Source organism: Procambarus clarkii, chromosome 14 (assembly GCF_040958095.1).
Source record: "Procambarus clarkii isolate CNS0578487 chromosome 14, FALCON_Pclarkii_2.0, whole genome shotgun sequence".
NCBI lineage: Eukaryota > Metazoa > Arthropoda > Malacostraca > Decapoda > Cambaridae > Procambarus > Procambarus clarkii.
In genome coordinates, this window is record NC_091163.1 from 24,582,221 (window position 1) to 24,602,203 (window position 19,983).

At 41.8% G+C, this 19,983-nt stretch overlaps 1 protein-coding gene across 1 annotated transcript in view; it reads right to left on the minus strand.

Moving 5' to 3' along the window:
* The window catches only part of LOC138364758 (uncharacterized), a 49,368-nt gene extending 30,541 nt beyond the window's left edge, over positions 1 to 18,827 (minus strand). Inside the window, exons 1-2 of the mRNA XM_069324727.1 lie at positions 18,752 to 18,827; positions 17,472 to 17,720 (exon numbers count right to left, since the gene is read on the minus strand). Coding sequence (XP_069180828.1) covers positions 17,472 to 17,720; positions 18,752 to 18,827 — 325 coding nt within the window. The remainder of the gene's footprint in view (positions 1 to 17,471; positions 17,721 to 18,751) is intronic.
* Positions 18,828 to 19,983: the final 1,156 nt, after the last annotated feature.

A 19,983-nucleotide genomic window follows, 5' to 3' on the forward strand; every position in this document is an offset into this window, starting at 1 on the left:
CAAATCACCTCATTCTTTGGGGTACACGTGAGGAACAAAAATGCGAACAAGCCTGAATGGTCCCTAGGACTATATGCGACTGAAAACTCGTGAACAAAACTTTCAACACAAGATATAGCAAACTTTCAACACAAGAAAGAACACGGTGCAATGGGTATAAATTGGGTAAATTAAAGAGAAGAATGGAAGTAACTGCAAAGGGCCTATTGGCCCATATTTCTTGATGCTTCTATATTGGTGCGGAGTTTTGAGGTGGGTAGAATATAGTTGTGCATTAATTGGCTGTTGATTTGAATTGCTGTTGACTACCTAACCTACCTAACCTAACCTAACCTAACTTTTTCGGCTACCTAACCTAACCTATAAAGATAGGTTAGGTTAGGTTAGGTAGGGTTGGTTAGGTTCGGTCATATATCTACTTTAATTTTAACTCCAATAAAAAAAAAATGACCATACATAATCAAATGGGTAGCTTTATCATTTCATAAGAAAAAAATTAGAGAAAATATATTAATTCAGGAAAACTTGGCTTATTAGGCAAATCGGGCCATACATAGTAGGCAGAGAAGTGCGTTCTGGCTACTAGGTACGACATATATATATATATATATATATATATATATATATATATATATATATATGTCGTACCTAGTAGCCAGAACGCACTTCTCAGCCTAATATGCAAGACCAAATTTGCCTAATAAGCCAAGTTTTCCTCAATTAATATATTTTCTCTAATTTTTTTCTTATGAAATGATAAAGCTACCCATTTCATTATGTATGATGTCAATTTTGTTTTATTGGAGTTAAAATTAACGTAGATATATGACCAAACCTAACTAACCCTACCTAACCTAACCTAACCTATCTTTATAGGTTAGGTTAGGTTAGGTAGCCGAAAAAGTTAGGTTAGGTTAGGTTAGGTAGGTTAGGTAGTCGAAAAACAATTAATTCATGAAAACTTGGCTTACTAGGCAAATTTGGCCTTGCATAGTAGGCTGAGAAGTGAGTTCTGGCTACTAGGTACGACATATATATATATATATATATATATATATATATATATATATATATATATATATATATATATATAGATATATATATATATATATATATATATATATATATATATATATATATATATATATATATATATATATATATATATATATATGTCGTACCTAATAGCCAGAACGCACTTTTCAGCCTACTATTCAAGGCCCGATTTGCCTAATAAGCCAAGTTTTCATTAATTAATGTTTTTTCGTCTACCTAACCTACCTAACCTAACCTAACCTAGCTTTTTTTGGCTACCTAACCTAACCTTACCTATAAATATAGGTTAGGTTAGGTTAGGTAGGGTTGGTTAGGTTCGGTCATATATCTACGTTAATTTTAACTCCAATAAAAAAAAATTGACCTCATACATAGAGAAAAGGGTTGCTTTATCATTTCATAAGAAAAAAATTATAGTAAATATATTAATTCAGGAAAACTTGGCTTATTAGGCAAATCGGGCCTTGAATAGTAGGCTGAGAAGTGAGTTCTGGCTACTAGGTACGACATATATATATATATATATATATCACCAGGACCTTGCCCCACATCCCCAAGGCTGCCCGTCATCAAGCAGCAGCCAAACTCACCAGTCTGCTGACAAAGGTCAACAATGCTCCCAGAACCTCTGGATCGTGGCACAATCTCCTTCTATTTGGGAATGCATGCCTAGCATTACCGCCCAGGAGAGACAAGTCATTAGCAACCTCTGTAATCAGGGCACTTAATGAATTCCCCAGAGCAGACAACCTGGTCCGCCTCCCCCCTCGTGCCAAGAACACCAGCCGCAGGACCACCAACAATAACTCATCTGAGAACCACAAAATGAGAGCACAGATCACCAGGAAAATAGAAGAGGGCAATACCACAGGTGCCATCAGAGTCATGACCAGCGATGACACTATTGCCCCCAGGAACGCCACGACAGCAGAGGCTCTTCAAGACAAACACCCACCCAGAGCCCCCGACAGCAGCAGGGATCCCCAGGAAAACAATGCTGGCATAGAACCCTTGACTGTTCGAGAATCTGAGGTGTACAAAGCAGCTATGTCTTTCCCAACAGGTTCAGCAAGGGGCTTTACAGGCCTAAGACCGCAGCACATCAAACAAATGCTGAACCCGGTGCTTGGAGATGCTGCAAAGGACCTTCTAGTGGAATTTACCAGATTCTCCAACATGTGTTTGGCTGGCGGCATCCCTGAGGACATCAGGCCTGTCTTTTATGGAGCAGCACTCTGTGCTCTAAAGAAGAAGGATATGGGTATCAGGCCCATTGCCGTTGGCAACACCCTCCGACGCCTTGTAGCTAAGGCTGCAGTGAGATCTATCAGCCAGGAAGCAGCCACCTTGCTGAAACCTCATCAGCTCGGGTTTGGTATTCCCCTAGGTTGTGAAGCTGCAGCACATGCAGCGCGGGCTTACATTGCTGATCTCCCGGACCAGAAGGCACTAGTAAAGCTTGACTTCAAAAATGCCTTCAATCAAGTCAGACGAGACGCTGTCCTCAGGGCTGTACACAACCATTTCCGTCCCCTTTACCCATTCATCCGATCGTGCTACAGTAAGGACTCTAAGCTTCTTTTTGGGGAGCATGAAATAAACTCCTGTGAAGGTGTCCAACAAGGTGACCCCTTAGCACCCCTCCTTTTCTGCCTAGCTATCAAAGAGGTCAATGATAGTCTGATTAGCGAGCTAAACTTCTGGTAGCTGGATGATGGCACTCTAGCTGGAACTCCGGAAACCATTTTGGAGGATATAAGGAAAATCCAGGAGCAGGGAGCAGCCTTAGGCCTCATTCTCAATGCATCCAAATGTGAAATAATCTCCCGCAACCCAGACATCACTGGGCAAATACAAAATGTTATTCCAGACATTCTCGTTGTCGAGCCACCGGACTGCACTCTCCTGGGTGCCCCCATTGGCCCACGAGCAATCGAGGAGGTCCTGGCTGCAAAAATCACTGACCTAAAGAGAATGCTGGACAGGATTGACAAGATTGATGCCCATGATGCTCTCTTTCTCCTCACAAGATGCCTGTCTCTCCCTAAGTTGACCTACTTTCTGAGATGTTCTCCTGGTTGATACCTGGTTGATGGGGCTCTGGGAGTTCTTCTACTCCCCAAGCCCGGCCCGAGGCCAGGCTTGACTTGTGAGAGTTTGGTCCACCAGGCTGTTGCTAGGAGCGGCCCGCAGGCCCACATACCCACCACAACCCGGTTGGTCCGGCACTCCTTGGAGGAATAAATCTAGTTTCCTCTTGAAAATGTCCACGGTTGTTCCGGCAATATTTCTTATGCTTGCTGGGAGGACGTTGAACAACCGCGGACCTCTGATGTTTATACAGTGTTCTCTGATTGTGCCTATGGCACCTCTGTTCTTCACTGGTTCTATTCTACATTTTCTTCCATATCGTTCACTCCAGTACGTTGTTATTTTACTGTGTAGATTTGGTACTTGGCCCTCCAGTATCTTCCAGGTGTATATTATTTGATATCTCTTTCGTCTTCTTTCTAGTGAGTACATTTGGAGGGCTTTGAGACGATCCCAATAATTTAGGTGCTTTATTGCGTCTATGCGTGCCGTATATGTTCTCTGTATTCCCTCTATTTCAGCAATCTCTCCTGCTCTGAAGGGGGAAGTGAGTACTGAGCAGTACTCAAGACGGGACAACACAAGTGACTTGAAGAGTACAACCATTGTGATGGGATCCCTGGATTTGAAAGTTCTCGTAATCCATCCTATCATTTTTCTGGCTGTCGCAATATTTGCTTGGTTATGCTCCTTAAACGTTAGGTCGTCAGACATTATTATTCCCAAATCCTTTACATGCTGTTTTCCTACTATGGGTACATTTGATTGTGTTTTGTACTCTGTATTATATTTAAGGTCCTCATTTTTACCGTACCTGAGTACCTGGAATTTATCACTGTTAAACATCATGTTATTTTCTGATGCCCAGTCGAAAACTTTATTAATATCAGCTTGAAGTTTTTCAATGTCCTCAGCCGAGGTAATTTTCATACTGATTTTTGTGTCATCTGCAAAGGATGATACGAAGCTGTGACTTGTATTTGTGTCTATATCTGATATGAGAATAAGGAAAAGCAGCGGTGCAAGGACTGTACCCTGAGGTACAGAGCTTTTCACTGCACTTGGACTAGATTTTATATGGTTGACCGTTACTCGCTGAGTCCTGTTTGACAGAAAACTGAGTATCCAGCGTCCTACTTTACCGGTTATTCCCATTGACTTCATTTTGTGTGCTATCACGCCATGGTCACATTTATCGAAAGCCTTTGCGAAGTCCGTGTATATCACATCTGCATTCTGTTTTTCTTCTAATGCCTCAGTGACTTTGTCGTAGTGCTCAAGTAGCTGTGAGAGGCACGATCTTCCCGCTCGGAATCCATGTTGGCCTGGGTTGTGAAGGTCATTGGTCTCCATGAAATTGGTGACCTGACTCCTAATCTAGTCCTTGGACTAGATTTTATATGGTTGACCGTTACTCGCTGAGTCCTGTTTGACAGAAAACTGAGTATCCAGCGTCCTACTTTACCGGTTATTCCCATTGACTTCATTTTGTGTGCTATCACGCCATGGTCACATTTATCGAAAGCCTTTGCGAAGTCCGTGTATATCACATCAGCATTCTGTTTTTCTTCTAATGCCTCAGTGACTTTGTCGTAGTGCTCAAGTAGCTGTGAGAGGCACGATCTTCCCGCTCGGAATCCATGTTGGCCTGGGTTGTGAAGGTCATTGGTCTCCATGAAATTGGTGATCTGACTCCTAATCACTCTCTCAAGTACTTTTATGATGTGCGATGTTAGTGCAACTGGTCTATAATTTTTTGCCAATGCTTTGCTCCCTCCCTTGTGCAGAGGGGCTATGTCTGCTACTTTAAGTGCCTTTGGTATCTCCCCCGTGTCCAAGCTCTTCCTCCACACTATACTGAGTGCCTGTGCTACCGGCACTTTGCATTTCTTTATAAATATTGAATTCCATGAGTCTGGACCTGGGGCCGAGTGCATGGGTATGTTTTCAATTTCTTTTTCAAAATTTAGTGCGCTCGTGTTGATATCAGTTATATTTACAGGGGTTTGAATATCCCGCATAAAGAAATTGTCTGGATCTTCCACCTTCATGTTGTTTATTGGAGTGCTAAACATGTCCTCATACTGCTTTTTTAGGATTTCACTAATTTCTTTGTCATCCTCCGTGTATGAACCTTCACTTGTACGAATAGGTCCAATACTGGCAGTGGTTTTTGCTTTTGATTTCTCAAATGAGAAAAAATATTTTGGATTTTTCTTTATTTCCTGAACTGCTTTCTGTTCTAACTGCCTTTCTTCAGTTTCATATGAGTGTTTCAATTTCCGCTCGATTTCTTCAATCTCCCTATTTAAATTATTCCTTCTTTGACGAGAAATTCATGTCTGCATAAGCAGTTCCGTTATTTTTTTTCCTGCGTTTATAGTGTCGTCTGCGTTCTCTTTCTACGTCAGATCTCTTTCTGGCTTTCCTCAAAGGAACATGTTTCAGACAGACTTGATACGCTTCTGAAGTCAGTTTTTCTATTCCTTCAGTAGGACTTGTATTACTTAGAACAGTTCCCCATGGAATGTTTGTAAGTTCCCTGTTTATTATCTCCCAGTCTATCCTTTTATTATTAAAATTGAATTTACTGAATAGCCCCTCTCGCTTTATCAACGTTTTAGGTCTATTCTGAGTATTGATGGTCGTTTGCACTTCAATGAGTTTGTGATCTGAGTATGTGGTATCTGATATCGTAATGTCTCTGATAATGTCTTCATTGTTTGTAAAGACCAGATCTAGAATATTTTCATTTCTCGTTCGCTCCGATATCTGCTGATTGAGTGAAAATTTGTCACAGAATCTAAGTAGTTCTCTAATCTGTGGTTGGTTAGGTCCTGATAGATTTCCTGGTATAATATTATTGTTTGCTATTTTCCACCTGAGACTAGGCAAGTTGTAGTCACCTAGGAAGATAATATCAGGTATCGGGTTCTCCAAATTATCAAGGCTATTCTCTATTTTGCTTATCTGTTCTGTGAATTCCTCAGCCGTTGCATCTGGCGGTTTGTATATTAGAATAATCACTAAATTTATTTTCTCTATTTTTAATCCCAGTACCTCTACCACCTCATTTGTAACGTTTAGGAGCTCCGAGCATACAAGGTCTTCCCTAATATACAGACCCACTCCTCCATGTGACCTAATTTTCCTATCACACCTGTATAGGTTATATCCTGGAATCCAGATCTCACTGTCCAACAATTCCCCTGCATGGGTTTCTGTGAAAGCTCCAAATACTGCATTTGACTCCGTGAGGAGGCCATTTATGAACTGTACCTTGTTGTTTGTTCTTGTTTTCAGTCCTTGTTTGTTGGCAAAGATGAATGAGGTTACTCTATTAGTGATAGTTTGAATGGGAGACTTTTTCGGCAAGCCCATTATTCGTGGACATAATGAGTTTGTTCTGACCAGTACTGATTGTTGTAGGGCAGTTGTCTGTCGTAGTTGTAGTTCCCTTTCGGTGGGTAATTGTATCTGTTGTGACGATAATCTCCTTCAAGAGATTGAGCCTGCTCTTCCCTCCAAAATTACGTCTTCACAATTATATAAAAAGACTATGGAAGAAATGTCCAACAACGACAACAACACCAGCACCAGCAAGGCTTGCAAGGGTGAGCAGAAACGTATGCAGCCCGCCACCTGTTCGGACCCAAATCACCAAACTACCCGTTGATCGCTACGGCTCCGCTGATTGGTCGCCGGTCTGGCTGCACCTGCACTCGCCCCCCAATACTACCCGATGTCTGGGGTCGCCCCAACATCAGTCTTCAGAATGTTCCGTGCTTTCGTAGCCAGCACAACTCCCAGCTAGACTCTAGAGTGTACTGAGAGAGGTGGTGGCTTTAAGCCAATATTCCAGCACCTCCCACTTAACTTTTGTGTTGCACTTCTTATTATTTTGCCTTAACGTAACTTTCATTGTGTCATTTCAGTATTCTTATTATTTTGATTCATTGATTTTATTATACATATTTGTTTGTGCATTATTTTCATGTTTTGATTTATTTAACGTAATTAAAATTTCATTGTTAAAGTTTTACTTGTGTTTTGTGTGTCTTCTCCTTACCTTACCACAGACGAAGTTCCAGTTTTTCTATTTTTTTTTATAACTATGTGACGAGGCCATACCCCTAGCCTTGAACAGCCGAACACCAACGCGTTACCGTCACAAGTTATATGGGGGCCTGTCCTAGGAGCCTCACTCAGGTACTGGTGCCAAGTGGTAATTTATGGTAAGCGTATTTAACTCTGTTAACGTAGCTTTACTATTTTTCATTCAATTTCATTTTTTATAAGGTGCGGTGTATTGTGCATTACGAGAGTAACATATAGTGAAGGTGAGACAACTTTGGATTACGTGGTGACTGTAGGCCGCAGTCATACTCTTAATTGGTCATCTCTCCCTCCATGTTATTACTCGTATTTACCATCTATGTCCCTTGAATATTTCTCATTCTGACAGATCATCATATTGGTACCCTGGTACTGTGGTCTGCCCCGGGTCAAGAGTACCCAATCTTCTGCAATCTGACTGTAGGAGGACAAAGAGGGCCATAGTTCCTCTAGCTCGAACTTTAGTTGCTGAATTGGGACCTCAGCAGCAGTTCTCGTCACCAGTTGACACCTCGCACCCCTACACGTCAGTCAGAGATGATGATACATACAACGGTAGGGAATTAGCTTATTTTTTCAGAGCACAAAAGTTCGCTAATTCTGTAAGTATCATATTAAATTCAGTAGGAAAAACTTGCTTTATGTCCTATAGAGACTTGGCAAGGTATGCCTACATCCTTGGACTACCAATTTTACTTTTGAAGCATTTAACTGTTTCATTTGTTTTCGAAACTTTGTTTCATTTGTTAGTAGGATTTTCTTGCCCTTATTCTCTTACATGAGTACCGGGTACAAGATTTCCTGCGCCCTTGATTTAATTTAATATCTTTCACTTAACGTTAAATTGTTAAAGATCACACAGGATAGGTACCAGTTGCCACGTTGTCCTGTTTCTGACATTTCATTATTGAACATTCGTGTACCTTTATTTGCTAATTTCACCATGTTTCGTCTCCAAACTTTCCGTGCAAATCCAGCAGGTGAAATAGGGACTTTAAGTCGTGCCAAGAGGACTGAACTACAAACTCTTGCACATGAGTATCAACTAGAAGTTCCCTACCAAGCCAACAAAAATGACCTACACAACCTGTTGCTGGATTACTATTTAGAGCAAGGTAAGATAGACTCTGAAACTCATGAAACTTACTATATTGCAGATAAAACTGATTTGGCAACGCTGAAACTCAAACTAGAGCTGGCCAAGATTGAAGAACGAACAGCTGCCATACGGAGGGAAGAACAAGAACGCGAAGCTGCTATGAGGAGAGACGAACGAGAACGCGAAGCTGCTTTGAGGAGAGAAGAACACGAACGCGAGGTCGCATTACTCCGTGAACGTGAACGAGTACAGCTTGAAACCAAACAACGCGAGTTGGAAATACAACGCGAACATGACAAGCAACAAGCGACTCTGGCTCTAGAGTGTCGTCAACGCGAAATCGCCTTGGAAACTTCACACTTCACTCAACGCCAGCAAGCTACTGCCAATCTTCCCGTCAGTTTTAATATATCACATGCAAGTAAGTTAATGCCATCCTTTGTAGAAGCAGAAGTTGATGTGTTCTTTACCACCTTTGAAACCCTTGCTAATCAACTCAGTTGGCCTGTCGACCAATGGGCCACACTTCTCAGAGTCCATCTTACAGGTAGAGCTGCAGTCACACTCAGTACTTTGGCGTCTGAGAATGACTACTACACTCTGAAACTAGCAGTGTTGGACGCCTACCTCCTCTCTACTGAAAGTTATAGAAGGAAATTCCGTGACCACCTGAAGGCAAGTACCACTACCTTCCTCGAGTTTGCTAACACGAAACGGAGGTATTTCATGAAATGGCTGGAAGCAGCACATGTCTCTACTTTTACAGAACTCGTCAACCTGATGCTTGTTGAAGAATTCTTGAGACGTGTGCCGCCTCCTGTCCGCCTCTACTTAGCAGATAAAGAAGAAACCGACTACCTGAAGTGTGCTAAGTCGGCTGACGCTTACAGCCTCATCCACCGGCTGACACCCGAACCATCCTCCAGTAAGAAGTCGTGGTACAGTTACGAGAAGGTGAGCCCCGATCAAGCTGGTTCACAACTGTACTGCAAGTATTGTAGACTCTATGGACATACCATAGACAAGTGTGGTAAGTCTCAATACAAGGGAACCACTGACCAACAACGACCCAAACCAACTCCTCCTAAGTCCGGTAAGCCTGTGATGAATGTTGGTGTTGATGTTAATGATCTTTCTCTTTTCAGTAACCACCTGTATACTGGAACTGTCTCTGCCAACGGTTCAAATCCGGAGGGACGTTTCAAATTGAAGATCTTGAGGGACACAGCGGCTCTACAATCGATCATCTTGAAGTCGGCTGTGCCCAACATAGTCTACACCGGGGAAACGGTCTTCATCACTGACCTCACTGCTACTACTCCATACCCTCTCGCCAGAGTCCACCTGGATTGTCCCTACGTGAACGGGGAAGTCCAAGTCGCCGTCAGGGAAAAGCCTTTTCCCATGCCTGGAGTGCAACTTCTCCTAGGCAACGACTTGGCAGAAGACCTGCAACCGACCAACCTGATCGTCATGGACAAACCCCAGGTGTGTAACTCTGTGCCAAGTAACCCTATTCTTGAGTATGTTCCAGCAGAGGTTCAAGAGAGTGATGAAGTTTCTCCTCCGGTTCTCGTGACCACCCGTGCACAAGCCGCACGTCCACAGCCAGCTGACTCTACTGCTACCGCTGTCCCTCAAGACCCTCAGAAACTACCCCCGCATCTGACCAAGTTGGAGTTCCGTAAGTTGCAGAGGGAAGATCTTACTTTAACACCATTGTTTTTCCAGGCTGAGACTCAACCCGACAGTATTCCTGGGTTCTTCCTAGAGAACGACTTGCTCTACCGCAGATATAGACCCAGTAAACTGAAGGAGGAGGACGATTGGGCCAACACCGAACAACTTGTGATTCCCACCAGCCTGCGGCCCACTATTCTACACCTGGCCCACGGAGCATTCTCCCACTACGGCTTCAACAAGACTTACCATGGGATTCGTCAAGACTACTACTGGCCAGGTATGGTAAATAACGTCAAACAGTACGTAAAACAGTGTCATACATGTCAGATGGCAGGCAAACCGAACGTCTCCATTCCCAGAGCACCACTGATTCCCATACAGGTGCCTGCGGAACCTTTCCACAGACTCATAATAGACTGTGTTGGTCCTTTACCTCGGACCAGTTCAGGTAACGCCTACATCCTAACCATCCTGTGTCCTACCACCAGATTTCCCATAGCAGTTCCAGTGAAGAACATCACGGCTGCTACGGTTATCAAACATCTACTGAAGATCTTCACTCAATACGGATTTCCCAGGGAGATTCAAAGTGACTGTGGCACCAACTTCACCAGTGATCTCTTCAAAAGAACACTGGAGGAGTTCAACATCAAACAGGTATTGTCCAGCCCCTATCATCCTGCTTCACAGGGTTCTCTTGAACGTAGTCATCAGACCATCAAAGCACTCTTGAAAAAGTTTTGTAGTGAAACCTCAAAGGATTGGGATAAGCAGATTGACCTAATAATGTGTATTTTCAGAAGTCTCCCCAATGAGTCCCTAGGAGTATCTCCTTATGAGATGCTCTACGGCCGTAAGTGCCGTACTCCCCTTAAGGCTTTCAAAGACTCTCTCAGAGATGCCACCTTCAGTGAGCATCAGAATGTGCCCCAGTTTCTTCAAAACCTTCAACACATTCTAGAGAGAGTCCACCGCTTTGCTCATGATAATCTATTGAAAGCCCAGGTGAGAATGAAGACTCATTACGACCAGACCAGCAAAGTAAGAAAATTCAAGCCGGGAGACTTCGTCCTTGCTTATTTCCCTATCCCAGGTTCACCTTTACAAAACAGATTTTCAGGACCCTACTGCGTCAAAGAGTGCAGGAATAATAATAATTATGTGATAGAGACTCCAGATAGGCGGCGGAAGACCCAGCTGTGCCACGTCAACCTCCTGAAGCAATATAATGGTACTCCTCCCACTGTCTTGATTAATTGTTCTACCTTCACAGAACCCTACATCCACAGTGAGACCATCCCGGCTTCTTCTCCCGAAAGCACTGACAAGGAGTCGGCGCTTTCTAATTCCAAAATCCTTAATGATCTTCCCAAATGCTTTCAGGATAATAATCGTGCTCCTATGCCCTCTTCTAATTCCACTCTCACCTCGTCAGATAAGCCCTTCATCCTCCATGTCGACGCCAATGGTACCGACGTGGGTGGTGTCGTGATGCAGCAACGAGGCGAGAAGAATACACCTGTCAGCGACTACTGCTACAAGGATCTACGGAACAATTGGCAAGGAGCTACTCTTCCTCATCCTGAAGCTTCAGCACTTCACTCCACACCTGAAAAGTGCTCGGTCCACCATCAATACGGACCACACCACCCTACACCTCCTGCAGCACGCCCACTTCTCATCTCAACGTCTTCTACTATGGGCTTGCTACCTGCAGAAATTCAACCTGGAGACACGCTATACCAAGAGTCTGACAACATCTTAGCCCATGATCTCTCCAGAGTTTATAAAGTAGAAGCAACTCCATCCATTACTCCACCACATAACGACGTACTTCTTCCAGAACCGCAGGCTTCGGGGGAGAGTTGTGACGATAATCTCCTTCAAGAGATTGAGCCTGCTCTTCCCTCCAAAATTACGTCTTCACAATTATATAAAAAGACTATGGAAGAAATGTCCAACAACGACAACAACACCAGCACCAGCAAGGCTTGCAAGGGTGAGCAGAAACGTATGCAGCCCGCCACCTGTTCGGACCCAAATCACCAAACTACCCGTTGATCGCTACGGCTCCGCTGATTGGTCGCCGGTCTGGCTGCACCTGCACTCGCCCCCCAATACTACCCGATGTCTGGGGTCGCCCCAACATCAGTCTTCAGAATGTTCCGTGCTTTCGTAGCCAGCACAACTCCCAGCTAGACTCTAGAGTGTACTGAGAGAGGTGGTGGCTTTAAGCCAATATTCCAGCACCTCCCACTTAACTTTTGTGTTGCACTTCTTATTATTTTGCCTTAACGTAACTTTCATTGTGTCATTTCAGTATTCTTATTATTTTGATTCATTGATTTTATTATACATATTTGTTTGTGCATTATTTTCATGTTTTGATTTATTTAACGTAATTAAAATTTCATTGTTAAAGTTTACTTGTGTTTTGTGTGTCTTCTCCTTACCTTACCACAGACGAAGTTCCAGTTTTTCTATTTTTTTTTTATAACTATGTGACGAGGCCATACCCCTAGCCTTGAACAGCCGAACACCAACGCGTTACCGTCACACTGTAATTCCGGAATGCAAGTGGATCTGGCATCCAGTTCCATACACTCTCCATGCTGCTCCTTTTGAATTCTCTGCCGGTCTGGTATAAAAAATTTATAGAGTTTCCTCCAAATTCATTATCCTGCTTGCCACTCTTTATGTAGCGTTCCGTGCCTTTCACGTGAATGTGTGGACAGCTGAGGTCATAGCATTTTCTGTCCTCCAGTGAGGTTTGGCACATGTCAGGATGGAAAAACCTACATATTGATCCAAATCGACACTCACCTTTCCTAAGCATATTTAAACATTTTTGGGGATGTTGGTAACTGCATTCTAATCCTTTCTTATTACCAGCATATCTATGTCTGCATATGCCCTTTGCATAAAATTTGCACAAGTCTGTCCTTCTGTTCTGAATTGCTCTGTCGGGAACCGTCGTTGTGTCTGTACCTATCGAGCTGTCCGTGCTGTCTGGTATACTTTCTAGTTTACTGTCATCTACATCCTGGCCTACTGAGTCAGAGTTTACAACTTCCTGAGTTTCAGCCTCAGTTTCATCCCTGACTATAGCCTCCGCCCCTTGTATATTAGAATTGTTGTTGTTCCTTTCCCACTCCTTGTGGATGGCTGGTAGGCTTCCAATGAATGATGTTTTCCGATCATGCGTCATGTTATCTAGAAGGTTTTTTAGGATATTCCAAGCTGGCACGTCATTTTTACACACCCAGAGCAAGTGACCAGCTCTCAGTGCCGTAGTGTTACTCACTCCTGTACAAGCTGAATGGAATCTAGTCTTACAGATATAACATTCAATTCCCGTTACCTTCGTCTTTAAGGAGTTGTTACAGTGGCCACAAATTTGTTTATTTACTCCCATTTTGCCTTGTTTTGTTGTATATATCTATATATTTATAATATTATATGTATATTGTATATATGTAACAATATATATGTATATATATTTATATGTTTAATATTTATAATATTATATGTATACCGTATATTTGTAATATTATGTATGTTATTTTGTTCAAACTTTATGGCAAGTACTTAGCGTAGGTAGCGAGACTGGTCCCCGGTCGGTACAGGTGACCTCTTGTGGCCCAGGTTGATGTCACTAGTTTCCAGTTACCCGATTTATAACCACTGATGCCGCCTCTGGCCACTATTCTATATGCACTCCATCCTACAGCAGCCCCAAGTTAAATGTGTATGACACCCTTCTGAGGTCCATGCTGGTGAAAGTCCTGAACCTGCCATTGGACGACTCTCAGTGGGAGCAAGCAACCCTTCCTGTAAGACTCGGCGGCCTTGGTGTCCGCACAGCCTCCCAAATTGCTCTACCAGCCTTCCTTTCCTCCTCCCATGCATCGCACGACCTCGTCAGAGATATTTTACCTGCAACCCTGAGAGATTCAGCAGGAATACACGATCCTGCTTTCACTGAATGTTCAAATCAGTGGGGTGTTCTTGCAGCCCCAGCAACCATTATTGAGCCAACAAAACAACACAAACAGTCCGGCTGGGACCACCCTCTAGTGGAAAAAGTAGCTGATGCCATGCTCAGCGTCGCAACATCAGACAAGGAGAAAGCCCGCCTCAGAGCAGTGCGTGCCCCCCATGCAGGAGACTTCCTCCTGGCAGTACCCATGTCAGCAATGGGCACGCGCCTAGATCCAGAATCCCTTCGTGTAGCAGTGGCCCTCCGCCTTGGTGCCCCAATTCACACTGAATACAAGTGTATTTGCAACAGGGTGGAAGTAGACCAATACGGACTGCATGAGTTGCATTGCGGAAGCACAAAGGGCTGGCATGCAAGACACAACGAGGTCAATGACATCATCAAGAGAAGCCTCGTCTCAGCTAGATGCCCAGCGGAGAGAGAACCTCGCATCCTAGGGGTCCAAAACCCGGATTTCCCCGCACTTCGCCCTGATGGCATCACCATATACTCATGGAAGGAGGGTAGACAGTTGGTGTGGGACTACACAGGTGTATCCACCCTGGCTGACACCTATGTACACTTCGGAGCTGATCAAGCAGGTGGGGCGGCCAATCACAGGGAAACTGCAAAATCACTCAAGTAGAGGCGACTGGAAGGTCAATACCTCTTTGTTCCCATAGCGTCTGAGACGCATGGCCCCTGGGGCAAGAGTGCTTTGGGATTTCTCAAGGAATTGGGTTCCAAGCTCATTGACGTCACCAGAGACCCAAGGGATCCAGTTTTTTGTTTCAGCGTCTCAGTGTTGCGATCCAGAGGGGAAATGCTTGCTGCGTCCTCGGTTCCTGTCCAGAAGCGGAGGAGCTTCAAGAGATCCATAACCTTTAGGCATATATATATATATATATATGAGAGAGAGAGAGAGAGAGAGAGAGAGAGAGAGAGAGAGAGAGAGAGAGAGAGAGAGAGAGAGAGAGAGAGAGAGAGAGAGAGAGAGTATTAAATGTATGTTAATTGTAATTCATATGTTTTCTATTTAAATGAAAAAAATGACGCAAATTGTCAGGTTTCGAATTCGAAATACATTCCAAACATCACTGTCATGATCACAAAAAACAAAGTTTCAGGGGTAATAATTTGGCATTTTCAATACTTTTTAGGCATAAGAAATTAGGAAATACTTACTACACAGTAACAAAAATTGTGTCACATTGTGGACGTTACATAATAATAACGAGACCAGATGGAATTCGTGACTATATGAAACGCTTTAGAAATATATATATATTTTAATAAGCTTATTAACAACTGACTGGATAGTTCTATATATAACGTTAGAGGTGAAGTTATCTTTCCTGTTTTAAAACTTTATAAATTTACACAGATCTTAAAGACTTATTTTATTTGAAATATAAAACAGTGTTTATGATATTTTCCTTGAAGCCAGGTTTAATAGAATTTTAATATTATTTAGTATATTTGTTATTTTAAATGCCATTGTCTGTTTTTTCAGTGTTTCAAGAAAAAGTTATATAAAAAAAGTATATTAACTTCATGACGAGGTGCAAATGTATTACTATCATTCATCAAACAAAAATGTTTGTAAATGTATATATGTAAATGAGATATCAGCGAGGCAGAAGCTCTGGGTTTCTACCAAGCATTAACATTCCCTGGAAGCCCTACCGTACAGAAACATCAAACATGGCTATCTTTGAACATAACTTCACATCGTAACTTTGTAATAAGCTACGTCTTCAGCTCGAAACTTGTCAAGAGATCATGGCACCTAAGTTTTTTTCTGAAGTAAAACTAGTATTAGAACAGACATTTTTTACAAAATATGAATATACACTTGAGTTTGTAGCGATGAAGCAGTAACGAAGCAGGGACTACTTGCTGGATTAATAACGCGAAAATTAACGAAACCGGTTGGTTGGTGAAGAGGTAACAGGACTGACAACTGTGTAAGAGGAGTTCTTTTTCAAGTTGATATGGCTTGAAACACATGAAATGATACTTTCTGAGTGGTGTAAATAATTGAGGTAATTAACAGGAGAAAGTGACACTGAGTCGTTCGTTTGATTAGTGAGTAATTACCAAAAGAAGGCACCAAGTCTTGGAGGCTCACTGTCTTACAAAATATTCGACGGTGTCTTGATATCTTTCCTTATACGCAAACGACTCTAGAAACTCACAGGACTCGTGATATCAAAGGAATCTGGTTCATCGAGGGTTTTATGGTGTGAAGTAGAGAATCTGGCGAGAAGTAGAAATGGCTGAATGAAATACGGTTGTGAAGATGTGAACACCACACTATGTGGTGTGGACGCCACTGTACGTGATAAGAATAAAATTTTCTGCGATATAGATGCTATCCATGTGATGTGGACTTCATCCTATATGACGTGCGTTCTATTCGTTATGACGTGAAAGTTTGCTTTGCAAATTTGAAAATTATTATGTAATCATTGTAAAGTGGTTGAGGGTGAAGAGTCCTATCATGTTACCCTCTGTCAAGTACACATAACCTTAGTGAGTTGTTAATTAAAATGTGGAAGAGGATGTGAAGCAGTTTATATTTCATTTTGAGAAGCAAAAGATTCTCTTAACAGGTGGATATCGATCTTGATTAAGTAGAAGTGACTGGAGATGTGTTTGTCGTTCATTAAGAAGTGACAGGCTAATGCATAATATTGGGTTACTTAATATGATGTGACAGACACATAATTAGACGACACATCATTTCCACATATCATGGAGTGGAGATAAAGAAGCTTTATCTCCTCAGGTGTAATTGGCTCGATGGAGAAGGATGTTTTTACTAGGGAGACAAACAAAGCCATATATCCTTGCCACATAGACTCTGCGGTGTGTGGGACGGTAAAGAACATGAGAACCTAACAATATCCCACCCAACAGAGACGGAACCATCAGTCTCTGATACGTGGGATAACACAAAGTTAAGAACATGAGGACCTAAGAGTGTATGTTTCTCAAGATCATATTGAACCTTGCGAGGCAGTGCAATTGATGCATAATCATGCATCAATTAGTTAACACTTCCTAGTTTTCTTTTTATTTAATTTGAGAATAAAATAACTTGTTTTGAAGCATTTTTCGTATATCTTTCTGAAAGAAAGGTTTCCTTGAAGGTATGGTGATAATGATAAGAAGAACTATGCCCGAATGACTATGTAATATTTGACGCTTCAATATGAAGACGAGGAACTGGATATAACGAGGAGGAGTTGAGATATGAAGACGAGGAGCTGGGATATGAGGAGGAATGTTGTTAGATAAATGTTTTAACTACAGTCATTGGACCAAAGCCTTACAATCACAATCGTCGATGACTAACAGTGATGTTCCTATATCCTAGATATTTAAGACTCATTTTTGGAGACCCACTGTTGATGTTTCATCGTTTCGCCCTTGTTACAGTACCAATAGTCTCTGTTCCAGGAGTTCCAGTACCAACAATCTCTGTTCCAAGTGTTCCAGCACCAATAGTCTCTGTTACAAGTGTTCCAATACCAATAGTCTCGGTTCCAGGTGTTCCAGTACCAATAGTCTCTGTTCCAGGTATTCCAGTACCAGTAGTCTCTGTTCCAGGTGTTCCAGTACCAACAGTCTCTGTTCCAAGTGTTCTAGTTCCAATAGTCTCTCTTCCAGGAGTTCCGGTATCAATAGTCTCTGTTCCAGTACCAATTTAAGATTTAGTTTTATGGACACCTATTTAGTTCTGCCGTTATTGTAATGATGTGTATTATTTATGAATGTAGATTTTGTTTCGGAATTTGACAAATATAATGCCTTTTTAATAATTGGTAAATGTAGTTTCTAAATGTAAACCTTAAGTATACATTATGTAGTTATACATGATACATTAAATCATTATAACTTTGTCTTCTGTTATTGTAAATGTGTGTAAACTATCCCAACTATAAATGAGAAAACATTTATGAATAAAACATTTACTCATGAATTTGAATAAATCACCACATTTTGTAATGTCGATAATTGTTCTTAAGCAATTCATAACGAGGATCACCAAAATAACGTCTTGGGGAGAAGGAGGCAATTGGTAAGGTTTCATCGCCTCCGGATCGACTCAGAATGCGTTGCCAATATCTCACATTGGCAATAAAATCATCATCTCCATGTTTACTGATATTGGAAGACAATTCTCACTCGCCGCCACTGTATCAAATTGAATATTAATGGTGTTGGAAAGTTTCCAATACTAATACATCATTATTGTATTAACCCATAGTAATTACTAACACTACAAATATGTAGAGTTAATTCAGTTAATGTTTCTATTACGAAGCAATATATTTGCCAAATTCTTCCTAGGGAGAGTGACGACGTGAGGAACGACTAGCTAAAACATGAATTCCCTTCACTTTTAGTTTACATCTAGACAGAGTTTAGTTAATTAGATTCCTTTACTAAGGATAATCGTTTATATAGTTGATTATTTACATAGCATATTACTGCTTGCTGAACTCGTTCATTTAGATGTATTGATAACTACAGTGGATATTATTATAGTATAAAATGATTCATATAATATTTCTTAATGCAGTCTCAATAAGCGGACTTGTATTGTGGAAAAATATATTGTACCTTAATACATTTATTAGTGACATAAGCACTTGTCACCAGCCCTTACTTCCCTGATTAATTATAAGTAAAATAGAATACTTTAAGCTCGAGAATACTTTGAGTGGGCTGCGCATGCGTATCGCAGCCAAGGTTGAGGGAGGAATGAGACGCCACTTGTGTGGACGACGCCATATTAGCGGCGTGTTACCAACGTGCAAGCGAGAAGCGCCATTGCAAGGAACTTACGTAGTATCTTTAATTTTCGTTCCTACAGCCACGAGAGCGGTGCCACGTTAATTTCGGCACATCATGGCAGTGTCTAAGGAACCAATCAATTCTCCTGCCCATAATTGACGTCTTATTACTATAAGACGTTGTTTCATAACTGTTCCATGTTATGGAACAGGTGTGGAGTGTTTCAGTGTCTCGCAGGTCGCACATCAGTATTGTGGTTAGAGAGTTTTTAAGATTAATGTGGTTTCGACGACTAGATTAGTGAGAAATGAGGAAAGCTACCGAATTAATCCTTTCAGTTCTAAAGGTGTGGAAGTAATGAACAATGTATTTTACCATATTTAACAAGAGGTGTGAATGATTTTTTTTATTTTCTAATGTAACAAGATAAGAGGTCTTGCAAGAACGTGTTTCATTACCAAGGAAATTGATTAGCATCACCACGGGAGAAATATAAGGCACAGACGGTGATTGTTCCCTTGCACAAGAAAAAAAATTGAACGAGACAGGACAGTTAAAGGCATTACATATGTTTGCATAAATAGAAAAAAAACTAAATTACACACTCTATGTATTTATTGGGATGGCTGATAGCAAAGGACGGGCTGGTATAATATAGCCAGCCTTCACCTCCCATAGTTGAATAATATAGCCAGCCTTCACCTCCCATAGTTGTATAATATAGCCAGCCTTCACCTCCCATAGTTGTATAATATAGCCAGCCTTCACCTCCCATAGTTGTATAATATAGCCAGCCTTCACCTCCCATAGTTGTATAATATAGCCAGCCTTCACCTCCCATAGTTGTATAATATAGCCAGCCTTCACCTCCCATAGTTGAATAATATAGCCAGCCTTCACCTCCCATAGTTGTATAATATAGCCAGCCTTCTCCTCCCATAGTTGTATAATATAGCCAGCCTTCTCCTCCCATAGTTGTATAATATAGCCAGCCTTCACCTCCCATAGTTGTATAATATAGCCAGTCTTCTCCTCCCATTGTTGTATAATATAGCCAGTCTTCACTTCCCATAGTTTTATAATATAGCCAGCCTTCTCCTCCCATAGTTGTATAATATAGCCAGCCTTCACCTCCCATAGTTGTATAATATAG